Below are 19,352 nucleotides of genomic sequence, written 5' to 3' on the forward strand. Positions count from 1 at the left end.
TTGATAGGTTGCGCCGGCATTCTTCAGACCAAATGGCATCTTTGTCGGTGACAAAGGTAGTTTTTGATTTATCTGTCTTATGCATTACAATTTGATTATATCCTGAATAAGCATCCATGAAGCTAAGGAGCTCATGTCCGGCGGTGCTATCTACTAGCTGGTCTATCCTTGGAAGCGGAAAGCTATCCTTTGGGCAGGCTTTATTTAAGTCAGTATAGTCAATACAGACCCGCCACTTCCCGTTGGATTTCTTTACGAGCACGACATTCGCGACCCACTCTGGATAGTATACTTCTTCTATGAAATTAGCCTGGAGGAGTTTGTTGACTTCTTCTTCAATGATAGCGTATCGTTCAGGGCCGAGCGGTCGCCGCTTCTGTCGGATCGGTCGATACGACGGATCGATGTTGAGTCGGTGAGTCACCACAGAGGGGTCGATCCCGGGCATATCTTCATGACTCCAGGCAAAGACGTCGGCGTACCTACGGAGCAGGGCTATCAGCTTTTCTTTCAAAGGGGACTGCAGAGACGAGCCAATTCGTACCGTCTTGGATCCATCTGTCTCGACCAAGGGGACCGAGACAAGTTCCTCGACCGGCTGTCCTCATTCATAATTCTCGCCCCAAGGGTCCAATGATTCGATCGTTAATATGTTGGTCGGGCTTTTGTCGGCGGCTCCTTTTACGGCTATCATGTAACATCGCCTCGCATCCTGCTGGTCTCCTTTGACAATTCCGACTCCCGACTCGGTCGGGAATTTCATTGAAAGATGGTATGTGGATACCACGGCCTGGAGGAGACTCAATGAAGGTCGGCCGAGTATTGCGTTGTATACTGAGGGTTGATTGACGACCAAGAAGTCAACCATCATCGTCGTCTGACATGGGGCACTACCAGCAGTGAGTGGTAACGAGACAATCCCTTCAGGCAGTACCTGTCCTCCGGAAAAACTGATCAACGGGGTCCGAACTGGGCGTAGTGTGGACCGTTCGATCCCCATTTTGTCGAACGCCTGGGTAAATAACACGTCTGCAGATGACCCCGTATCGACGAGTATCCGAAACACTTTTCGGTTAGCGATAGCCAGGGTGACAATCAATGCGTCATCGTGGGGGTGATAGATGCCTTGGGCATCTTCCTCTGTGAACGAGATGCAATATCTTTCTCTTTTCTTCTCCTTTGGTGGCCGATCTATGATCATGAGCTCGGACTGAGGCTGACTAAGTTTTCTTGCATGATTCCTTCGTGCATTGTTTGAGTCGCCCCCACCTTGTGGACCGCCGATAATCGTCCGAATCTCTTCCATAGGCTGGCTCTCGGTCGGGCGTGCCTCAGCTGCCCCAGCTTTAACCATGTGTTCTCTGAGTCGGCCCTCTTTTATGAGTCGTTCGATCTCTTCTTTTAGGTGACGGCAATCACTTGTGTTATGCCCGTGATAATGGCAGTATTTATCCTTGTCCTGCCGATTAGGATTACTCTTGAGCTTACTGGGCCAGTTAACAAAGCCTTCATTTTTTATTTCCATCAATACCTCTTCCCGAGTCTTGTTCAGGGGAGTATATGTAGAAAATCTTCGATCCGGCCGTTTGCCTGACCTTCGCTCATCACGCGCTTGATCATCCTTGCGCTTCCTTCCTCCGGCCGAGTCGGCTTCCTTTTTGGCCGACTCTTTGGTCAAAGTTTTAGTTTCACGCAGGATTCGCGCTTCCTCGGCATTCGCATACTTATCCGACCGTGCCATAAATTCTGCCAGAGTATCGGGCAGAGTTTTGTCTAGAGATGCCAGGAATGGCATATCTCTAACTCCTTGCATGAGCGCATTGAGGGCCGTTTCTTCTGAATGTTTTCGAACCTGAAGGGATTCGAAATTAAAACGCTTGATATAATCTTTCAGTAGCTCTCCCTGCTTTTGAACTACGTTGTTCAGATGTGCAGGGGGCTTCAATTTCTTCTTTCCGCCGATGAAGTTGGTGAGGAAGGCGTCGCTCAGCTCAGCGAATGAACTAACGGACTTTGGTTTCAACTGTTTGAACCACAGTCGAGCTACATCGGTCAATGTAAGAGAAAAGGCCCGGCACATTACCGCATCCGAGGCATCGTGGAGCTCCATATAGGTTCTGAAGCATTCAATATACTCGGTCGGGTCGGTCTTGCCGGTGAAAGGAGTGATTTGAGGTAATCGAAACCTCTCGGGCAACCGAGCCTTCAGTACCGAGTCCACAAAGGGGGATGCCTTCGCTTCGGACCAGGTCGGATATACATTCCGGCCGTGCTTTATGTCCGCCATCTCTTTCACCATTTCTTCCCGCACTTCTCTTTTAAAATTTTGAATATCGGCTTTCCAAGGTTCACTGCTCTCTGCCGTGCCTTCCATGGATGGGAGATTGCGCCTTCTTCGCTCTATCTCGTGCCGAAGATCAGTCGGGGGGAGGGAAGCGTTGGCTGACTGCGCTGGAGATGGTTCTGATCCGCCTTGGGGTTGGCTCGGCCGAAAAGACTGCGGCGCGGAAGGTTGAGGATCAACCGCGCAGTCGGTCGTGCGCCGTCTCCCCTTGAGGATGCGGGAGTGGCTGCATTTGCTTCTGATACAGTTCCAATATCTGCTTCATCATATTCATATCGGAGCGGATTTCTTGAACCTCCTTGTCCAACGCCCATCGTCGCGACCCCGCTGGTTGTTGCTTGTTCTGGTCGCCCCTCGTTGGCGGTTGTTAGGTGGGTTCGGGTGCGGGAACCGCGATTGGACCCGGCCCTGTAATCGCATTCTCATTCAAATCTTCTTAGGACCGTCCTTCTAGTCATCACCATTGAAATCAGTATAGAGATACGAGATGGCTTTTTGTACGTTCCCACAGACGGCGCCAAGCTGTTGATGCAAATGTCCGGTTCCTCCTCTTGGACCTTCGTGTACCTGCACAAAAAGGGGACAAAGGAGACCCTGGCTTGAGCAGGGGACCCTCCGATGCCAAAGTCAGGCCTGGATTCTGGGTCTAAGAGTATTGAGGAGCTTTTTAGAGAGAATTTGTTTCGTACCTCTCAAGGTGACAGGGGTCCTTCTTTTATAGCTGCTGGGACATTTGTCGCACAAGGATTCTCTTCCCGATATTGAGCGCGGGATCTTCTCCTGGTATCACGGAAATAGGATCCCGCCCATCTTGAGCCTTCATCCGATTCCGTGAGCTTCGGGGTCGGAGATCTTATCCCAAGATATCCGGGATGAGGCCCGACCTAGCGATGGTCGGTCTGGCAAGGTGGTCCGCCCGACGCATGCCCGGAACGCTGATGAGTCGTCCGAACCGACTCAACCTTTGTCTCGGTTTAGCGAATCATGCCTCGGACTTGACACATCCTTTTGTGACCCGAGGCATTAAGTCTGAGTGTGCGGACTTGTATTTTTTATCCCCAACAGAATGTACTACTCTTACCTAAGCTTTTCTATCAACCTATACCCTATTTCAAGGACATCTGTGTTAGGTAGGCCCAAGGATCACTGATTAATCAAATGAGCCCCTCCCTTCGGCCTATCAACCAATACCCTATTTCAAGGACATCTGTGTTAGGTAGGCCCAAGCATCACTGATTAATCAAATGAGCCCCTCCCTTCGGCCTAAAGGGGCCCTTTGAAAAGTGCAACGGCTGAAAAGCCCCTATTACATAAGGTGTGCATTGGGCTCTTTTTAAACTTATAGGCAGTTGGAGCCGGTCAACCAACACCCGACGATAAGCCCCTTCGAGGGGGTGGGGTAGGATTTTATTTATTTATTTTTATTTTTATTTTTTGAGGAGGGGATTACTTCTGACCAAACTCTCTTGGATCACAAGAAATGATCCTATCTCGGATGGAAGTTCCTCCGCATTTGCCCCTCACACAGATCTGCCCACTCCTTAATACGTTTGGGTAGGGTCGAAGGCAATCCACTTCTGCCTTCAGGAAGCATTAAATGCAAGAATCATATGTGGTGTGGTCTACTTGAACGTTGGATCTACCTCATTTTGGTACTCATACCTTAAAATGACATAAGAAAATGGATGGATAACATGGATAAGCAGATACATCATGACCATTGCTACAAACCTGATATTCTCAAATTACATATTTATCATTTTAGTAAATAAAAAATAAAATAAAAAACTAAAAATATTAATGACATGTTGAAGCATGTGTGGTAATGTTATCTTTAAAGCGTCATTTGCCCCTTCTCAAAGAAATCGATGTTGCTGATATATTGCATGCAAATAGCTTATAGGATACGATGAGCTTATATGTAGTTTTGCATTCAGCGAGCACAAAGAAATTACTAATGGATCTCTGTGTACAAAGCTTGCTGGCATATTAAAAACTTAAGAAAAATCTCATATCATAGAGAAAGTCAAAAAATAAGTAATTGGCTTAGACCACTACACTAGTCTATTTGTTGAGGACTTATTAGCTAAGGTTCGTATTGAACCTTGTTGACTTGATCAAAGAGCACTTGAGCTTTTCTAATTGGTTCGTATGAGAGAGTGATTCGAGTGGTTGGTGATGGTCCAATGAATCACTTAAGCTTTGTTTATATGGGTTAGGGTTGCTGGACATTTTGGCCTGGGTCATAACTCCATATGATTGTTTTTGGTTGTTGGTGAGAAACTAGCCGTTATTTGGCAATTTCTGACCAATTTGCATGTGGAAAAATCAACTATATGCTAGCCATTTAGACTCAGTGGCTAGTCATTTATGATTGTTCGGCTAGCCATATGTAGCAGTTTCTATATAGTTTGGTTTAATATTGATGTAGAGCGGGATGCGGACAGTTTCATGGCCAAGATGGATCAGAAAATGCCCGGTCGACGACAGAAGTGATCCGGACCGTCGGACCTTAGATCGAGCGTATCTCGTAATCCGGAATGAGTTATCTGACGTAAAATATATGATTTTGGGGTAGAATGAGCTACTTTAGCCAACCAACCCCGCTATGCCGGGTTACGCAGCCCGGAATTGCGAAAAATCCCTGGATCGACAGTCGTTTCCCTGTTTTAATTTCGTTTTTACTATAAATAGTAAGTTTTAGTTTGATTATAACTCTTCATCTGTCGAGCTTTAGGAGTTGCGCCCAACGTGAAAAGAGCTTAGAATAATTAGGAGAACGGTTTGGTGAAGCCAAATAGGACACTTACTATTTTTGACCGAAAACCTTGCGCAATAGTAGACATCACGACCGTCTATAAATAGAAAGTTTACTATTTATAGTAAGTTGCTAATTCTAGGAGTTTGAGTTGTAGTTTGATTCTGATTTCTTTCTCATTGCTTAGTACCCCTATTTAAAGGGTTGTGAACTCATTTTTATTCATCAATTAATCAATTTTGAATTTATTAAAATTTATTTCTATTTTCTGCTTTCTTTCCTTGTGGATTTAAAAAGTTTCTGTGAGGAGTCCAGAGAAGCTCCGTGGATTTGGAGTAGTTATCCTCATCACGTTCATCCTTGCGTCAATTGGTATCAAAGCCAGGTTTTTCCTTGAGCCAATGGCAAACAATGAAAGTATGAATCAAAATCCTATGGATAGTGATCCAGGGATTCGTTATTTTTTCGGAAAAAATGGAAGCTTTCCATCGGGAGAGTCAGTTGACCATGCAAGGACTGCAGGCAACTCTCGACCGTCTTGCGGATGTGCTACTTCCGCCCCGAGCCCTAAGCGGTGCTCCCACCTTTGGTTGCTCCCCCACCCATGGTTGTTGTACGACGCAACTCTGATTTTTGTAGAGCACTACCAGTGACAAACCGTAGGGCTACACCAGATGATTCAAGTTCTAGCGACAAGGACCTTAATGAGGGTTTTGCCCGACAGCCAATCCATGGAGGTGATCATCTAGATCGTGCTGAAAGAGACTATCGAGGTAAGGCTGAACTTCCTAGTTTTAACGGTTTATTACGTATAGAAGATTTTCTCGATTGGCTAGCCGAAGTAGAAAGATATTTTGATTACATGGACCTGTCAGATCATAAAAGGGTAAAATTGGTAGCGTTTAAATTAAAATCTGGTGCTTCTGCATGGTGGGAACAATTACAACCCTCACGAGCCCGCCAGAACAAAGCGTCCATCTCATTATGGCCACGGATTAGACGTCTTCTTCGTTCACGATTTCTCCCCAGTGATTATGAGCAGATATTATTCCAGCAATATCAAAATTATATACAAGGAAATTGAACCGTCACAGATTACACTAAAGAATTCCAACGGTTGGCTATACAAAATGATCTGTCAGAATCTGAGTCACAGAAGGTGGCACGATTTATATGTGGGTTGTGACCGACAATTCAGGACCGAGTTCAGATATACCCAGTCGGGACTATGGATGAAACAGTTCAATTGGCGGGTAGGGTAGAAACACAACTTGCAAGAGCTCCTGCTTGTCCATATCCTTCAACTCGACCCCCCATGACGGGTCCCACGCAGGATCTAGTGCTGCCACGAGGAAAAAATCCAGTACCTCAACTTCCTACAACCGCAAACCGTGATACGGGGAGCGACTCATCCAAACCTCAACGTACAGCACCCACAACAACGGGTCTGAGTAGGATTCCAAATCCTTATGTTCGGTCAAGGTCGAACAATTGTTACTGCTGTAGCCAACCAGGCCACTTTTCAAACACTTGTCCTCAACGTCCCGCAGCACACTTGACTATAAACGAAAGGGCACTGAAGATGAGGTCGCAGAAGAAGATTATCGCTTTGATGAATATGAACAAACCACTGAAGAAATAGCAGGTGGCGATGAAATGACGGGCAAGGATCGTGGCGAATTTCTAGTTGTGAGGCGATTACTGTATGCCTCACAAAAGGAATTATACCCACAGCGACACAATATATTTCGTACTCGGTGCACCATCAACGAAAAGGTCTGTGATATGATCATAAACAGTGATAGTAACGAAAACATCGTCTCGAGAGTGATGGTGGACAAGTTGCGGCTACCAACGATAAAACATCCTTCCCCGTACTCAATTAGCTGGATAAAAAAGGTGAATGAGACCAAGGTAACTGAACAATGCACTATCTCATTTTCAATTAGCAAAAATTATAAAGATCAAATACTTTGTAACGTGGTCGATATGGAAGCTTGTCATATGTTACTTGGTCGACCCTGGCAGTCGGACCGTGATGCGACCCATAGGGGACGAGATAATGTCTACGTATTCGTCAAGGATAGTCGAAAAATAATCATTACCCCTATAGTACCAGAGAACCACCCTGAAGCTTCTAAAGTGGAGGAGAGTTCCCTCTTGACTATTCGGGATTTCATGGAGGAATCCAAGGAAACCGGCGAGGTATACGCCGTAGTGGTGAAGGGTGAGGAAGAGGAACCCTCTAACATCCCTCTAATTTTAAGACTGTTGCTAAACGAATTCAAAGAAGTCTAGCCTGAGGATTTACCTGATGGATTGCCCCCCATGAGGGACATCCAACATCACATAAACCTCGTCCCTAGGGCTAACCTGCCCAACCGCCCTCATTATCGGATGAGTCCGAAGGAGTGTGAGATACTTCAGGGGCAAGTGGAGGAATTGATCCGTAAGGGTTTCTTGAGAGAAAGCATTAGCCCATGTATCATACCAGTATTATTAATGCCAAAAAAAAGATAGAAATTGGCGCATGTGTGTCAACAGCCGGGCAATCAACAAAATTACCATCAAATATCGGTTCCCAATACCACGGTTAGACAACATGCTCAATATGTTAGAAGGGACCAAGGTATTTTTTAAACTATATCTAAGGAGCGGGTACCATCAGATTCGTATTCGACCCGGTGATGAGTGGAAAACGACATTCAAGACCAAGGAAGGGTTGTATGAGTGGCTGGTCATGCCCTTCGGCCTATCGAATGCACCAAGTACTTTTATGCGTTTGATTAATCAAGTTCTAAAACCGTTCACTGGCTGATTTGTAGTAGTATATTTTGATGACATATTAATATATAGCTAGGATGAGGCGGAGCACAGGAAACATCTCAGGCAGGTGCTGCAGGTCTTATAAATTAATAAGTTGTACCTCAACTTGAAGAAGTTTAGTTTTTTAACTGACAGCCTGTTGTTTTTAGGATTTGTTGTAACATCCATAGGCATTCATGTGGATGATGAAAAGGTGCGATCTATTAGGGAATGGCCGATCCTAACAAACATTCATGAGGTAAGGAGTTTTCACAGTTTGGTGAATTTCTATCATCGATTTGTGCTAGATTTTAGCACCATAGTCGCGCCTATAACAGATTGCATAAAAAAAGAACCGTTCCAGTTGACCGATAAAGCTGATAAGAGCTTTCATGAGATCAAGCATCGTTTGTCTACAACATCTGTCTTGGTACTTCCTAATTTCGACAAATTGTTTGAGATTGAGTGTGACGCTTCATACGTCGGAATTGGAGGAGTATTATCACAGGAAGGCAGGCCGGTAGCCTTCTACAGTGAGAAGCTCAACGAAGCCAGAAAGAAGTGGTCGACTTATGAGCTTGAGTTGTACGCAGTTGTTCAGGCGCTACAACATTGGTGGCATTATCTGATTCAAAGAAAGTTTGTTTTATACACTAACCATCAAGCATTAAAGTTTATTAATAGTCAGACTAACGTGAATCGTGTGCATGCTAGATGGGTTGCGTTTTTATAGGAATTCACGTTCGTTCTGAAGCACAAGTCAGGGCAACAAAACAAGGTGGCTGATGCACTTAGTCGTCGTGCGTCACTACTTGTTACGATGAGCAACGAGGTGGTCGGCTTTGATTATCTCAAGGAGCTGTATGCCGAGGATGAAGACTTCAAAGATTCTTAGATGAAGTGCCAAGAAGGTCACCCCAGTGACCTTCATATACATGACGATTTTCTCTTCAAAGGGAATCGATTGTGCATCCCCCAAAGTTCTCTGAGGGAGCAGATTATTCGGGAGCTACATGGAAGTGGCCTTGGTAGACACCTGAGGCGAGATAAGACACGAGCTCTTTTGGAAGAGCGGTATTACTGGCCACAATTAGTACGCGATGTGGGAAAAGCTGTACAACATTGTCATGTTTGTCAGACCTCCAAGGGGCAATCTCAGAATACGGGCATCTACACCCCGTTACCTGTGTCTGACGGTGCTTGGGAGGATTTATCAATGAACTTCGTGTTTGGTCTCCCACGAACATAACGCGGCATAAATTCGGTGTTCGTGGTGGTAGATCATTTCTCCAAGATGGCACACTTTATCCCATGCAAGAAGAACATTGATGCAACACGTGGTAAATCTATTTTTCAGGGAGGTCGTACAGCTACACGGGGTCCCCAAGACCATTACTTTCGATCATGACACGAAGTTCATTAGCCACTTTTGGCGGACTTTATGGAATCGATTCGATACACAACTTCAATTCAGCAGTGCTTACCACCCACAGACTGATGGGCAGACTGAAGTTGTGAATCGCACGTTGGGAAACTTCCTTCGCTGTATTTCAGGAGAAAAATCGAAGCAGTGGGATTTGGCCTTGTCTCAAGCAGAGTTTGCATTCAACAACATGGTGAACCGCTCGACAGGGAGATCACCGTTTCAGATTATCTACAAACGAGTGCCTCGCCACACACTTGACTTGGTCCCTCTACCCAAGCACCCAATCACGAGCATTGCAGCAGAATATATGACAGACAAGATCATGGGCATCCATGCAGAAGTACAGACCAAGCTATATGCCTCGAACGAGAAGTACAAGGAACAAGCGGACAAGCATCGGCGACAAAAAGTGTTCGAGGTGGGTGACCGCGTTATGGTCCATCTGCGCAAAGAGAGATTTCCAACCGGGACTTATAAGAAGTTGAAAGATAAGAAGATTGGACCCGTCCCAATCATTTGAAAGATCAATGGCAATGCTTATGTTGTTGATCTTCCAAATGACATGGCGATCTCACGGACTTTCAACATCGCGGACCTGACTGAGTATTATGAACCAGAGCAGGATAAGAACTCGAGGACAAGTTCTTTTGAAGTGGAGAGGACTGATGTAGAGCGGGTCGTGGACAGTTTCATGGCTAAGATGGATCTAAAAAGGCTTGATCGACGACAGAAGTGATCCGAACCGTTGGACCTTAGATCGGGCGTATCTCGCAATTCAGAATGAGTTATCTGACGTAAAATATATGATTTTGGGGTAGAACGAGCTACTTTAGCCAACCAACCCCGCTATGTCCGGTTGCACAGCCCGAAATTGTGAAAAATCCCTGGATCGATGGTCGTTTCCTTGTTTTAATTTCGTTTTTACTATAAATAGTAAGTTTTAGTTTGATTATAACTCTTCATCCGTCGGGCTTTAGGAGTTGCGCCCAACGTGAAAAGAGCTTAGAATAATTAGGAGAACGGTTTGGTGAAGCCAAATAGGACACTTACTATTTTTGGCCGAAAACCTTGCGCACTAGTAGACATCACGACCGTCTATAAATAGTAAGTCGCGGATTCTAGGAGTTTGAGTTGTAGTTTGATTCTAATTTCTTTCTCATTGCTTGGTACCCCTATTTAAAGGGTTGTGAACTCATTTTTATTCATCAATTAATCAATTTTGAATTTATTAGAATTTATTTCTACTTTTTGCTTTCTTTCCTCGTGGATTCAAGAAGTCTCTATGAGAAGTCCAGAGAAGCTCCGTGGATTCGGAGTAGTTATCCTCATCACGTTCATCCTTGCGTCAAATATTGTAAGAGCAGTTATATCACCTCGTAAACAGCTAGTTCTAGGTCCTATATAAGACGAACATGTCTCTTTTAGATCTATTACCCACAGTACTTCAGCCACCTGACCCATAACCATTGTCGTATCGCGACTCGCACCAATTCGGGTAAGGTCATGAGGGAGCGACCCATCTGCGACACGATGCGCACCTGCGAAGTGCACCACTAGCGCTTCTACAAACACACTGCCTCACATGCCCTCGCACCAAGCTTATGCCCGTACACGCGCGTGCATGTGTTCCAGTGCGAACACGCAAGTCTCGATACTTCGTGAATTCACAAAGTAAATAGTAAGATACTCAACATCCTACTTACAAACCCAAGATTTTCTTCTCATTTATGATACGAGACTATTCCCAAAACACTGAAAACCTAGGTTTTTAACGAACGTTCTATATATACTTATATATATGATATTTTTTAACCAAACATTTTCCACAAAAGCCGCATATTTACCCTTTTGTGGCTAGAGACATGCAAAGTAGATCGCAATCCCATGTCCCTTATCCCTGCTGACCATCTCTTTTCTCATATCATTTTAAGGTATCAGTATAAAAATAGGCACATCCAGTGCTCAAGTGGACCACACCAAATAATAAAATTGGTAACATTAAATACACCAGGAATTAAATGCAAGAGTCATCTATGGTGTCATCCACTTGAGTTGCATATCTCCTTCATTTTGATACTCATATAAGCAAATTGCATCTTATGGGTGGGCTCACCGGGATGTATCTACTTATCTATATCGTTTGTCCATTTCCTCATATCATAATTACAAAAATGAGGTAGATCCAACGGTAAAGTGTACTACATATGTTAAAAATTAATTGCATTAAATGCATGAGTCATATATGGTGCGGTCCGTTTGATCGTTGGATCTGCCTCATTTTGGTACTCGTTTTTTTTTAAATGACATGGGAAAAGGGATGGACGGCATGGATATACATATACATCACAGTGGGCCCACCCACAAAACTACTCGTGCGTGGCTAGAGACGAGCCGGGGTAGGATGCAATAGGGGTGCACACGGTTCGGTTTAGTCTTGTTCTGGGGTGAAACTGGAACTAAACCGTTCCTTGCGATTCTAGTATTTTCGGAACCGGACCGTTAGCACCCTAGAACCGGACCATGAAAACCGGTTCGGTTCTGGATCGGTTCCACGGTTCTGGGCTTTTTATAATCCAGCTCAATTGCATGTTTTATTTTATAATTTAGCTCATGTCCATTTGCATTGCGATCCATTTGATGAATGATTTAAATATTGTATATGGTGTGAAAAAATACATTTATGAAAGCAATCAAAATGTGCATTGTAAATCATAAATTATGAGTCAAATATACTACTAAAATATATTGTAAACTCACAGTTCTAGGTTCGGCTCCACGGTTCGGTTCCAAGTTCGGTTCCACATGTTGGGTCCACGGTTTAGTTTAATTCTACATACCCCAAATCGAAACCAAATCGAACTAAACAGTTCTTTCATTTTTAGAATCGGAAGTGATGCACTCTAGAACTAGATAAAATCGGACCGTTTGGTCGGTTCCGGTCGGATTCCACAGTTCTATGGCCGGACCGATCCCACGGTATTAGGTGGGATGGGATTTCAAAAAACATCATTATTACCCATGGCAGGGACTGTTCCCTGGTACCATGGGATAAGCTTAATACCCTTTTTAGTTTGTAATACGGTGGTAAATGGAGATACCCACCATCATTTTAAACTATTGACAATAACATGCATGTGTTATATCTAAACCGTTCATTTATTTTGTAACCTCATTTTATGGCATTGGCCTAAAAATGAAGCAGATCCATAAAAATGAAGCAGATCCAAAACTTATGTGGCCCCAAAGAAGTTTTCAACGGTAAGTATTCAATCCCCATTGCTTTCTATGGTGGGGTCCACTTGAGATTTAGATCTACTTGATTTTTTGGCCCATGCTCTAAAATGATCTCAAAAAATGGGTGGACGGTGTGGATATAGCCCACACATCATGGTGGGACCTACACAACTTGCTAACATTGTGTGGTATTAGCACATGACCCGATACAGATTCCATCTAGCCAACTTCCAAGCATTTCTACTCTTCCCAAACATGGAGTGGAATTGGGACAGGACCAGATGCAATTCCATCCCACCCAAGCCCATCTAATCCAGCCGGCCAAACAGGCCCCTAGGATGCACTTCGCGTCCCTCGACGAAGTACTTATCCCGACCGGATTGGATCCGAGCCTTCAAGGGAGAGACAAAACAAGATCCGAATCCGGTTAGCCCGGAATGGGTACCATAGGACCCGACACGTAAAGCCACGTATCATAACCCTCGTGGCCTAATCAAGTCTTTATCCAGAGAATATACGGTAGACATACGTATTCTCGGACGGGGAAGAGATAGAGACGACGATACCCGCTGTTTCTAGAGTCGCTGTCCCTGCCACGTAAGGCTGTCTCGACGTGGAACGTGTCAAACCGTGTCGCCTCTCCCACTCCGGACTGCTCCAATACTTCCCTACCAACAACTGTATCATACATCCCCACCTTACGTTCAGATCTCCAATCATTTTCCAGAAATCCAAACCGTTGATATCTTGATCCTCACCATGGATGGAGGCTATCCAGAAAATCTCTAATATTAGAGCATAGAAATTACTCTTAACCCTGACCGTTGCTTTTGTGGGCCATTTGTCGAAATGATATAATACTTTAGGAAGTCAGCATCCACAACGATTCCTACCACGCAAACGTCTCGATCATAAATAAAGGACCCGTGATCCAACGGATATGGTCGCGACGGATTGGAGAAGGATTCGACGAGTCGTACGGGAGGAAACCTTTTCTCTCTCTTGATATAACCTCAAAGCCGGTCATATCCACCCTCCGAGACGAACTCCCTCTTACCAGGCAAGATGAGAGACAAACAGCCACAATCTCTCTCCCAGCTTCCTCCTTAAAAGCTCCAACCTCTTATACTACACCCCCTCCTCCTTATACTACGCACCCCCTTGATGAGACCTACGCCCACACCACCACCACCACTAGCAAGAAGACGAAAACGACGAAGAAGAGGAGAAGGGTGAGAAAGCAACATGTCTCTCGTGTACGGTACTCGGGAGGTCTCGGTGGGCCCCACGGTCGGGTACCAGGGTGATGCTCCTCCGCAGGCGTACGTTAGCAAGAGCCAGGTGGGCGAGCTTCTGCAGACAGGGGAGGGGAAGAGGGGTGGCGTGGAAGCAGCGGCGGAAAGGAGGAACGGGTTCCGTTTGGACGGTGGGGATTCAACGCCCTCGGGGGAGAGTTCATCGATTGGCTGTGATTCCTCGGTAGAGGACGAGAAACGACGCGGCGGCAGTGACGGAGAGGAGGATGAGGTGCAGAGCAAATTCAATGGAGGGTTGGGTTCCATGGGATTACTTGAAGAATCTCTCCCCATCAAGTGAGCCTTTTTCTCTTCTTGAATTTTTATTTTTAATAAATTGTTTTGTTTTTTAATTATATTTATGGGTTTTATTCCATTTTGATAATGAAAATATGGGCGGCGTGTTTGGTTGCCCCCAATTTCCATTTTTCTCCCAAAATTAAGATATGGTTTGTTCTTTTTCTTTCTTTTTTGTTAAAATATATAAAGATTTTATCGATGTTTTTCGATATTAAGATCTTATGTGAGTAAGTGTAAGTATTTCAAATACCATATTTCTACTTGAGCCTATGTAGTATTGAAATTCAATTCATGTGGGTATGATTTCACAGGCGTGGGCTATCGAATTTCTTCCGCGGGAAATCGAAGTCATTCGCAAGCTTGTCGAACATCACATCGGTGGAAGATATGGCGAAGCCAGAAAATCCCTTCAACAAGCGAAGGAGGACTCTTCTAGCATGTAAGACCGCATGGTCTAAAAGAGCCTTCTACAGTCCTCTCAATACATCACTACCTGCCTTGACCCCTCCAGATAGGACTCTGGAAGGGTCAGAGTCCGAGTCTGAGGAGGAAGAAGAGAAGGAAGAATCCCCAATTCCTCCTTTGCCCATCAAAGGTAGGAAATTCAAGAGTTTTAGATCTCCAAGGTCTTTCTCTCTTACTGATCTAAGGGATGCTTGATTAGCTTAACATAATAGAAATTAATAATATAATCTTTTCCTTTTCTTTTTAAACTGTCCACTTGTTTTTTTTTTTAAATGGGGGTATTTGATACTCTAGCTCGTATGAAGCTTGATACGCTGGTACTTCTAGATGGTAGATGTTGTATGCATTAACCCAAATTAAACTGGAAATCATTTACATTTATTTAGGAAAATCATATTGGCTGAACAATTCTAATCTTGAAATCAGACCATTGGATATTTTTCATTTTGAACCGTCCAATAATTGTTCACTAATCTGATAGTTAGATGATGATATAAACGTATTTTTTGAATTTATGATACATCTAAGTGGGCATGCATAATTTGGACGGTTGAATTTGAATTAATTGTATGACAGCTAAGCAATTTGCTAGTTGTCTATATATGCCGCCTGTGTATCATCTATCGCAATCTGGCGGAGGATGAAGCTTTTACTCTTTTCAAAATGGTATCGGGCTGGTGCTAGACACCTATGTTATGAGTTTAGCACCATTTCGTTTTAAAATGGTGGTGATTTAGATGGTATGGGCTGGGTAGATTCCTATGTTAGTTTAGCACTAAATGGTTTAATTGGATTTATTGATCCGTATGATGTTAGAGATATACTCAATCCACGATGGGACCCACATTGTGGATGGTCTGGATAGTTATAATAATGCCTCATGGGAGGAGGATGGCCCACCACCATTTCCCACATGGTTATAAACTAACACAGGAGTCCAGCTCGTTGGGCTGACCTAACATCCTGCTTTTATTTTTATCTGTCTATATCTAGCACTGGTGGGGTAGATTTTTTGGTAAGGAGATAAGTCTGGTGAGGAGATAAGTCATAGAACCTTATCCTGTCTCTCTCTTCTTCTTTATTCTTTTACTGTTTTGAAGAGCTTTCTGATGCCCATGTACGCGCCATCACTTGCATTTGAGTACAACTCATGTGTGCAAGATCCGTGCCGTCCATCATTAGCTTCCCACTATTTTGATGCGATGATCCAGGAATGAGATTGGTTCGAAATTTAGGTGGGCGACAGTTACTGAGACACAAGTACACGGCTGAAATAGACGTGCATGTTTCTGATACAGTGGGCCACTTGATTAACGGACTAGCAGACCTGCTTTTTATCTACTTTATGGTCTGACCATCTGATGGAAGACCTTATGTGGGCCAGACTCGTGTGAGGGTGGCGAGTCTGTAACGTACGGGTGGCAGTGTTGTGCGGCAACCCAGAGCGTCCAAATCCGCTTTAACAAAACTGTGGATGGAACACAACCATCATTTTTAAGATGTGGTTATTTTATCAATTGGACGGTTAGTAATGCTTGGTTGGTGTGATTTCAGAGGTGGACCGATCTGAAGGGTGAATAGCTTCAGATGGGTGCCACGTGTGAGATGGACGAGTCACTGTCATGGGATTGGAGCACTTTGAAAAAAGGAAGAGGATAAGCATTAGTTAAATAAGTATTAATTAAGATGATCATGCATATGTCCTTTATACGTCAAATCAGCTAAAATTAGTGGTTGGAATTTTCGAGAAACAGAGAACGTAGAGGGAGGGCTACAAATGTCAGCTTCGACTCGTGCGTGAAAGTAAATCCTATCCACTCAGCAGGTAGGCCCCAATGTTAGAAATGGGCGATGAGTGAATAAACTGTGGTGCCATCCATGCCGTCCATCCGTTTTAAGGCATGAGCCCAAAATTGAAGCATATGAATAGCTATAGTGGACCACACCACAGGAAACGGTGTGAATTGAACGCCTATAGTTGAAAGCTTTTTTTGGAGCTACAGGAGTTTTGGATGAGGCTGTATTCGTATTTTCCATTCATGTGGTGTGGTCCACTTGAACTTTGGATATGCTTAAATTTTGGGCTCATGACCTAAAATAAGTTGGTAAAGCGGATGAACGGCATGGATAAAACACGCATCACGGTAGGCCCCACAGAGTTTACTGAGTTACACCACATGCAATCCACTCCGCTTCCCAATGAGTGGGGCTTTTTGGAAATTATGGCCCACCTGAGTTGATCATCGAGTTCCTTTTTTGTAAATTGTGGCCCACCTGACTAGTGGACTGACCTGATTCTATGGCCAGGGCATTTACGGAATGGTATTTGATTGGGCGACCAGGCCACCTGGCCATCAGGGCGTCGAAATAGTGGTTTCTGATCGGGAATGGGAGGAGTTTGTTTGGTAAATTGTGGCCCATCTGATAAGTGGATCAACCTGATCCTTGGGCTAGGGCCATCTAAATAATGGTATCCCTCGGTTGGACGGCTTGGATTTTGTACGTATCTTGGGCCAATATAAATATTGGTATTATGATCATGTACGGGAGGGAGGATTTTGTTTGGTAAATCGTGGCCCACCGGACTCGGTGGATCGACATGATTCTTGGGCTCTGCTATGATTTTGACATTTGAACGCTCTCCTAGTGCTTATCTACGAAAAGCAGGTTTGCCAATTCCACACGCGACCACATGTACGTTTGACGTGTCCGATAGATGTGACTATTATCTATGAGGCTGGTGGGCCACGCTCTTCGCTAGTTGTCTGATGTGGCCTATCAGGGGCCCTCAATTAGGCTGATAGTTAAGTCAAAAGTTGTAAACAGTTGTAACCTACCTGCTTAGACAGCCAAACAAACACATGTGTTCCATGTTGACACGTGCCAAGTATAAAGAGCTTTCGTATGTGTAAATATCGGAAGCGTATTGGTTAATGTACTGAGTAAAATATGTGAGGTCCAGCATGAGCATGATTTATGTATTTTATAGGTCCAGCATGAGCATGATTTATGTATTTTATCCCTCCGTCCGTCGAATTTAACAGATAATTTTAGCGCTTGATGCTTAAAATGAAGAATATACTTATGTTCAAATGGACCACAACACAGGAAACAGTTGAATTGAATGTCTACTGTTGAAAATTTCTTGGGGCCACTGAAGTTTTGGATCAAGCTTATATTTGTTTTTTCCCTTCATCCAATTGTTTATGATTTTATAAACAAGTTGAATGGCAAATAAACAATGCTGTGGAGCCTAGCAAGGTTTCAACTGTGGAAGTCATTATCCCCATTGTTTCCTCTAGCATGATCCACTTGATCTTTGGATATGCTTCAATTTTGAGCTTAACCTATTAAGTTAGATGGAAAATAAATGGATAGCATAGATAGACTACATACATTCAAGGTGGGTCCAACTGAGTTTAGTCAGTACCATCAAAGCTTACAGAGTAACTCTGCGGGCAATCCGATTTCGTAAATGTTTATCTTTTATTTAATTAAGAATAAGTGTAGTTAAATAATTAGAATTTTATGGCATAAAAAACAACTAGAATTCAATATATTTCTTCAATTTTCATGTGTTAGGCATACCTTTGCGTGCTCCCTCCGCCAGCGGAAAGCACGGAAGCCCACCATGATGTCTGTATCACGTCCATTTCGTACATCTATTTTGAAAACTCATGATTCGACATAAGGTCAAAAAATGAATCAATCTAACTTTAAAGTGGGCCAGTCCATGAGAAATAATGAGAATACGACATTGTGAATAGTTTAGATGGCATTTAGATATCATGGTCGAATGGTAGGCATTTCACACGGAAAAACCCCGATAGCTTCTGTGCAGGACTTTCTCATGACAGAGAGGCTGGTGTACCTTTTACTCATCTCTTATCGTCTTTAATAAGGTCTACCTATTATGTCCATTAATGAGAATTATTATTTGAACAATGTAGAAGATTAGCTAATTAAAAACCTGTGGACTTTGCACTACCTGTGGGGTCTACCAACCCCATTTTATATATATAAAATCCAATTTCTTCAATAGTGAAAACTATTATTTGAGTTGTATAAAAGACAAGCTTAAAAATTGGTATGGACCACATTAATGAAAGCCATGTAAAATTACTCTCTAGAAATGATAAAGTTCACACATTGTGGCCCACCAAAATTTGTACGTGGCTTCTTCGTCTTCTTCTTTTTTTGTTTTCTAAAATCTGGTATTTTTACAAATATATGGAGTACACTTTTAATTTCTCACGATATGTAAAACACCAACAACAGTTTAGAAATATTTTATCAAACAGTCGATAGGCAACATCAAAATTGAGATACTAATATTTTATTAAACAGCCGATAGACAACATCAAAATTGAGATACAAGGGTATTTGTTTCATATCCATACCTTCGTCGCCACCGGTCAACACTTCGTTGAGTCATTTCATCAAACACTTGGTGAGCAACATCAATATCAAAATAATTGAGTCACTGAACCAGTTCAATCTGAGTTCGATTCAAGTTGGGGTTCGATCCGAGTCAAGCTCAGGCAAGCTCGAACTCAGCTCAAAATTTTTTCAAACTTAAAAAATTAACTTGACTCAGTTCAAACTTAGTTTCAAACCGAGTTGAATTGAGCTTTTTCGAGTCGAGTTGAGCGAACTAACCAAGCTAACTCGGTTCGTGTATGGCTCTAATCCCTATACTAAAGAGGTTGGTATTGGACCATGTTG

The 19,352-nt window shown here is 43.5% G+C and overlaps 1 protein-coding gene across 1 annotated transcript; it reads left to right on the plus strand.

Moving 5' to 3' along the window:
• The first annotated feature begins 13,495 nt into the window (after positions 1–13,495).
• LOC131217247 (protein OXIDATIVE STRESS 3 LIKE 4-like) lies at positions 13,496–14,875 on the plus strand. The gene is made up of 2 exons (XM_058212103.1): positions 13,496–14,159; positions 14,474–14,875. The coding sequence occupies exons 1-2, from the start codon at positions 13,813–13,815 to the stop codon at positions 14,820–14,822; spliced, it is 696 nt and encodes a 231-aa protein (XP_058068086.1). The 5' UTR covers positions 13,496–13,812; the 3' UTR covers positions 14,823–14,875.
• The last annotated feature ends 4,477 nt before the right edge of the window (positions 14,876–19,352 follow it).

The sequence above is a fragment of the Magnolia sinica genome, chromosome 10, assembly GCF_029962835.1.
Source record: "Magnolia sinica isolate HGM2019 chromosome 10, MsV1, whole genome shotgun sequence".
Taxonomy (NCBI): domain Eukaryota; kingdom Viridiplantae; phylum Streptophyta; class Magnoliopsida; order Magnoliales; family Magnoliaceae; genus Magnolia; species Magnolia sinica.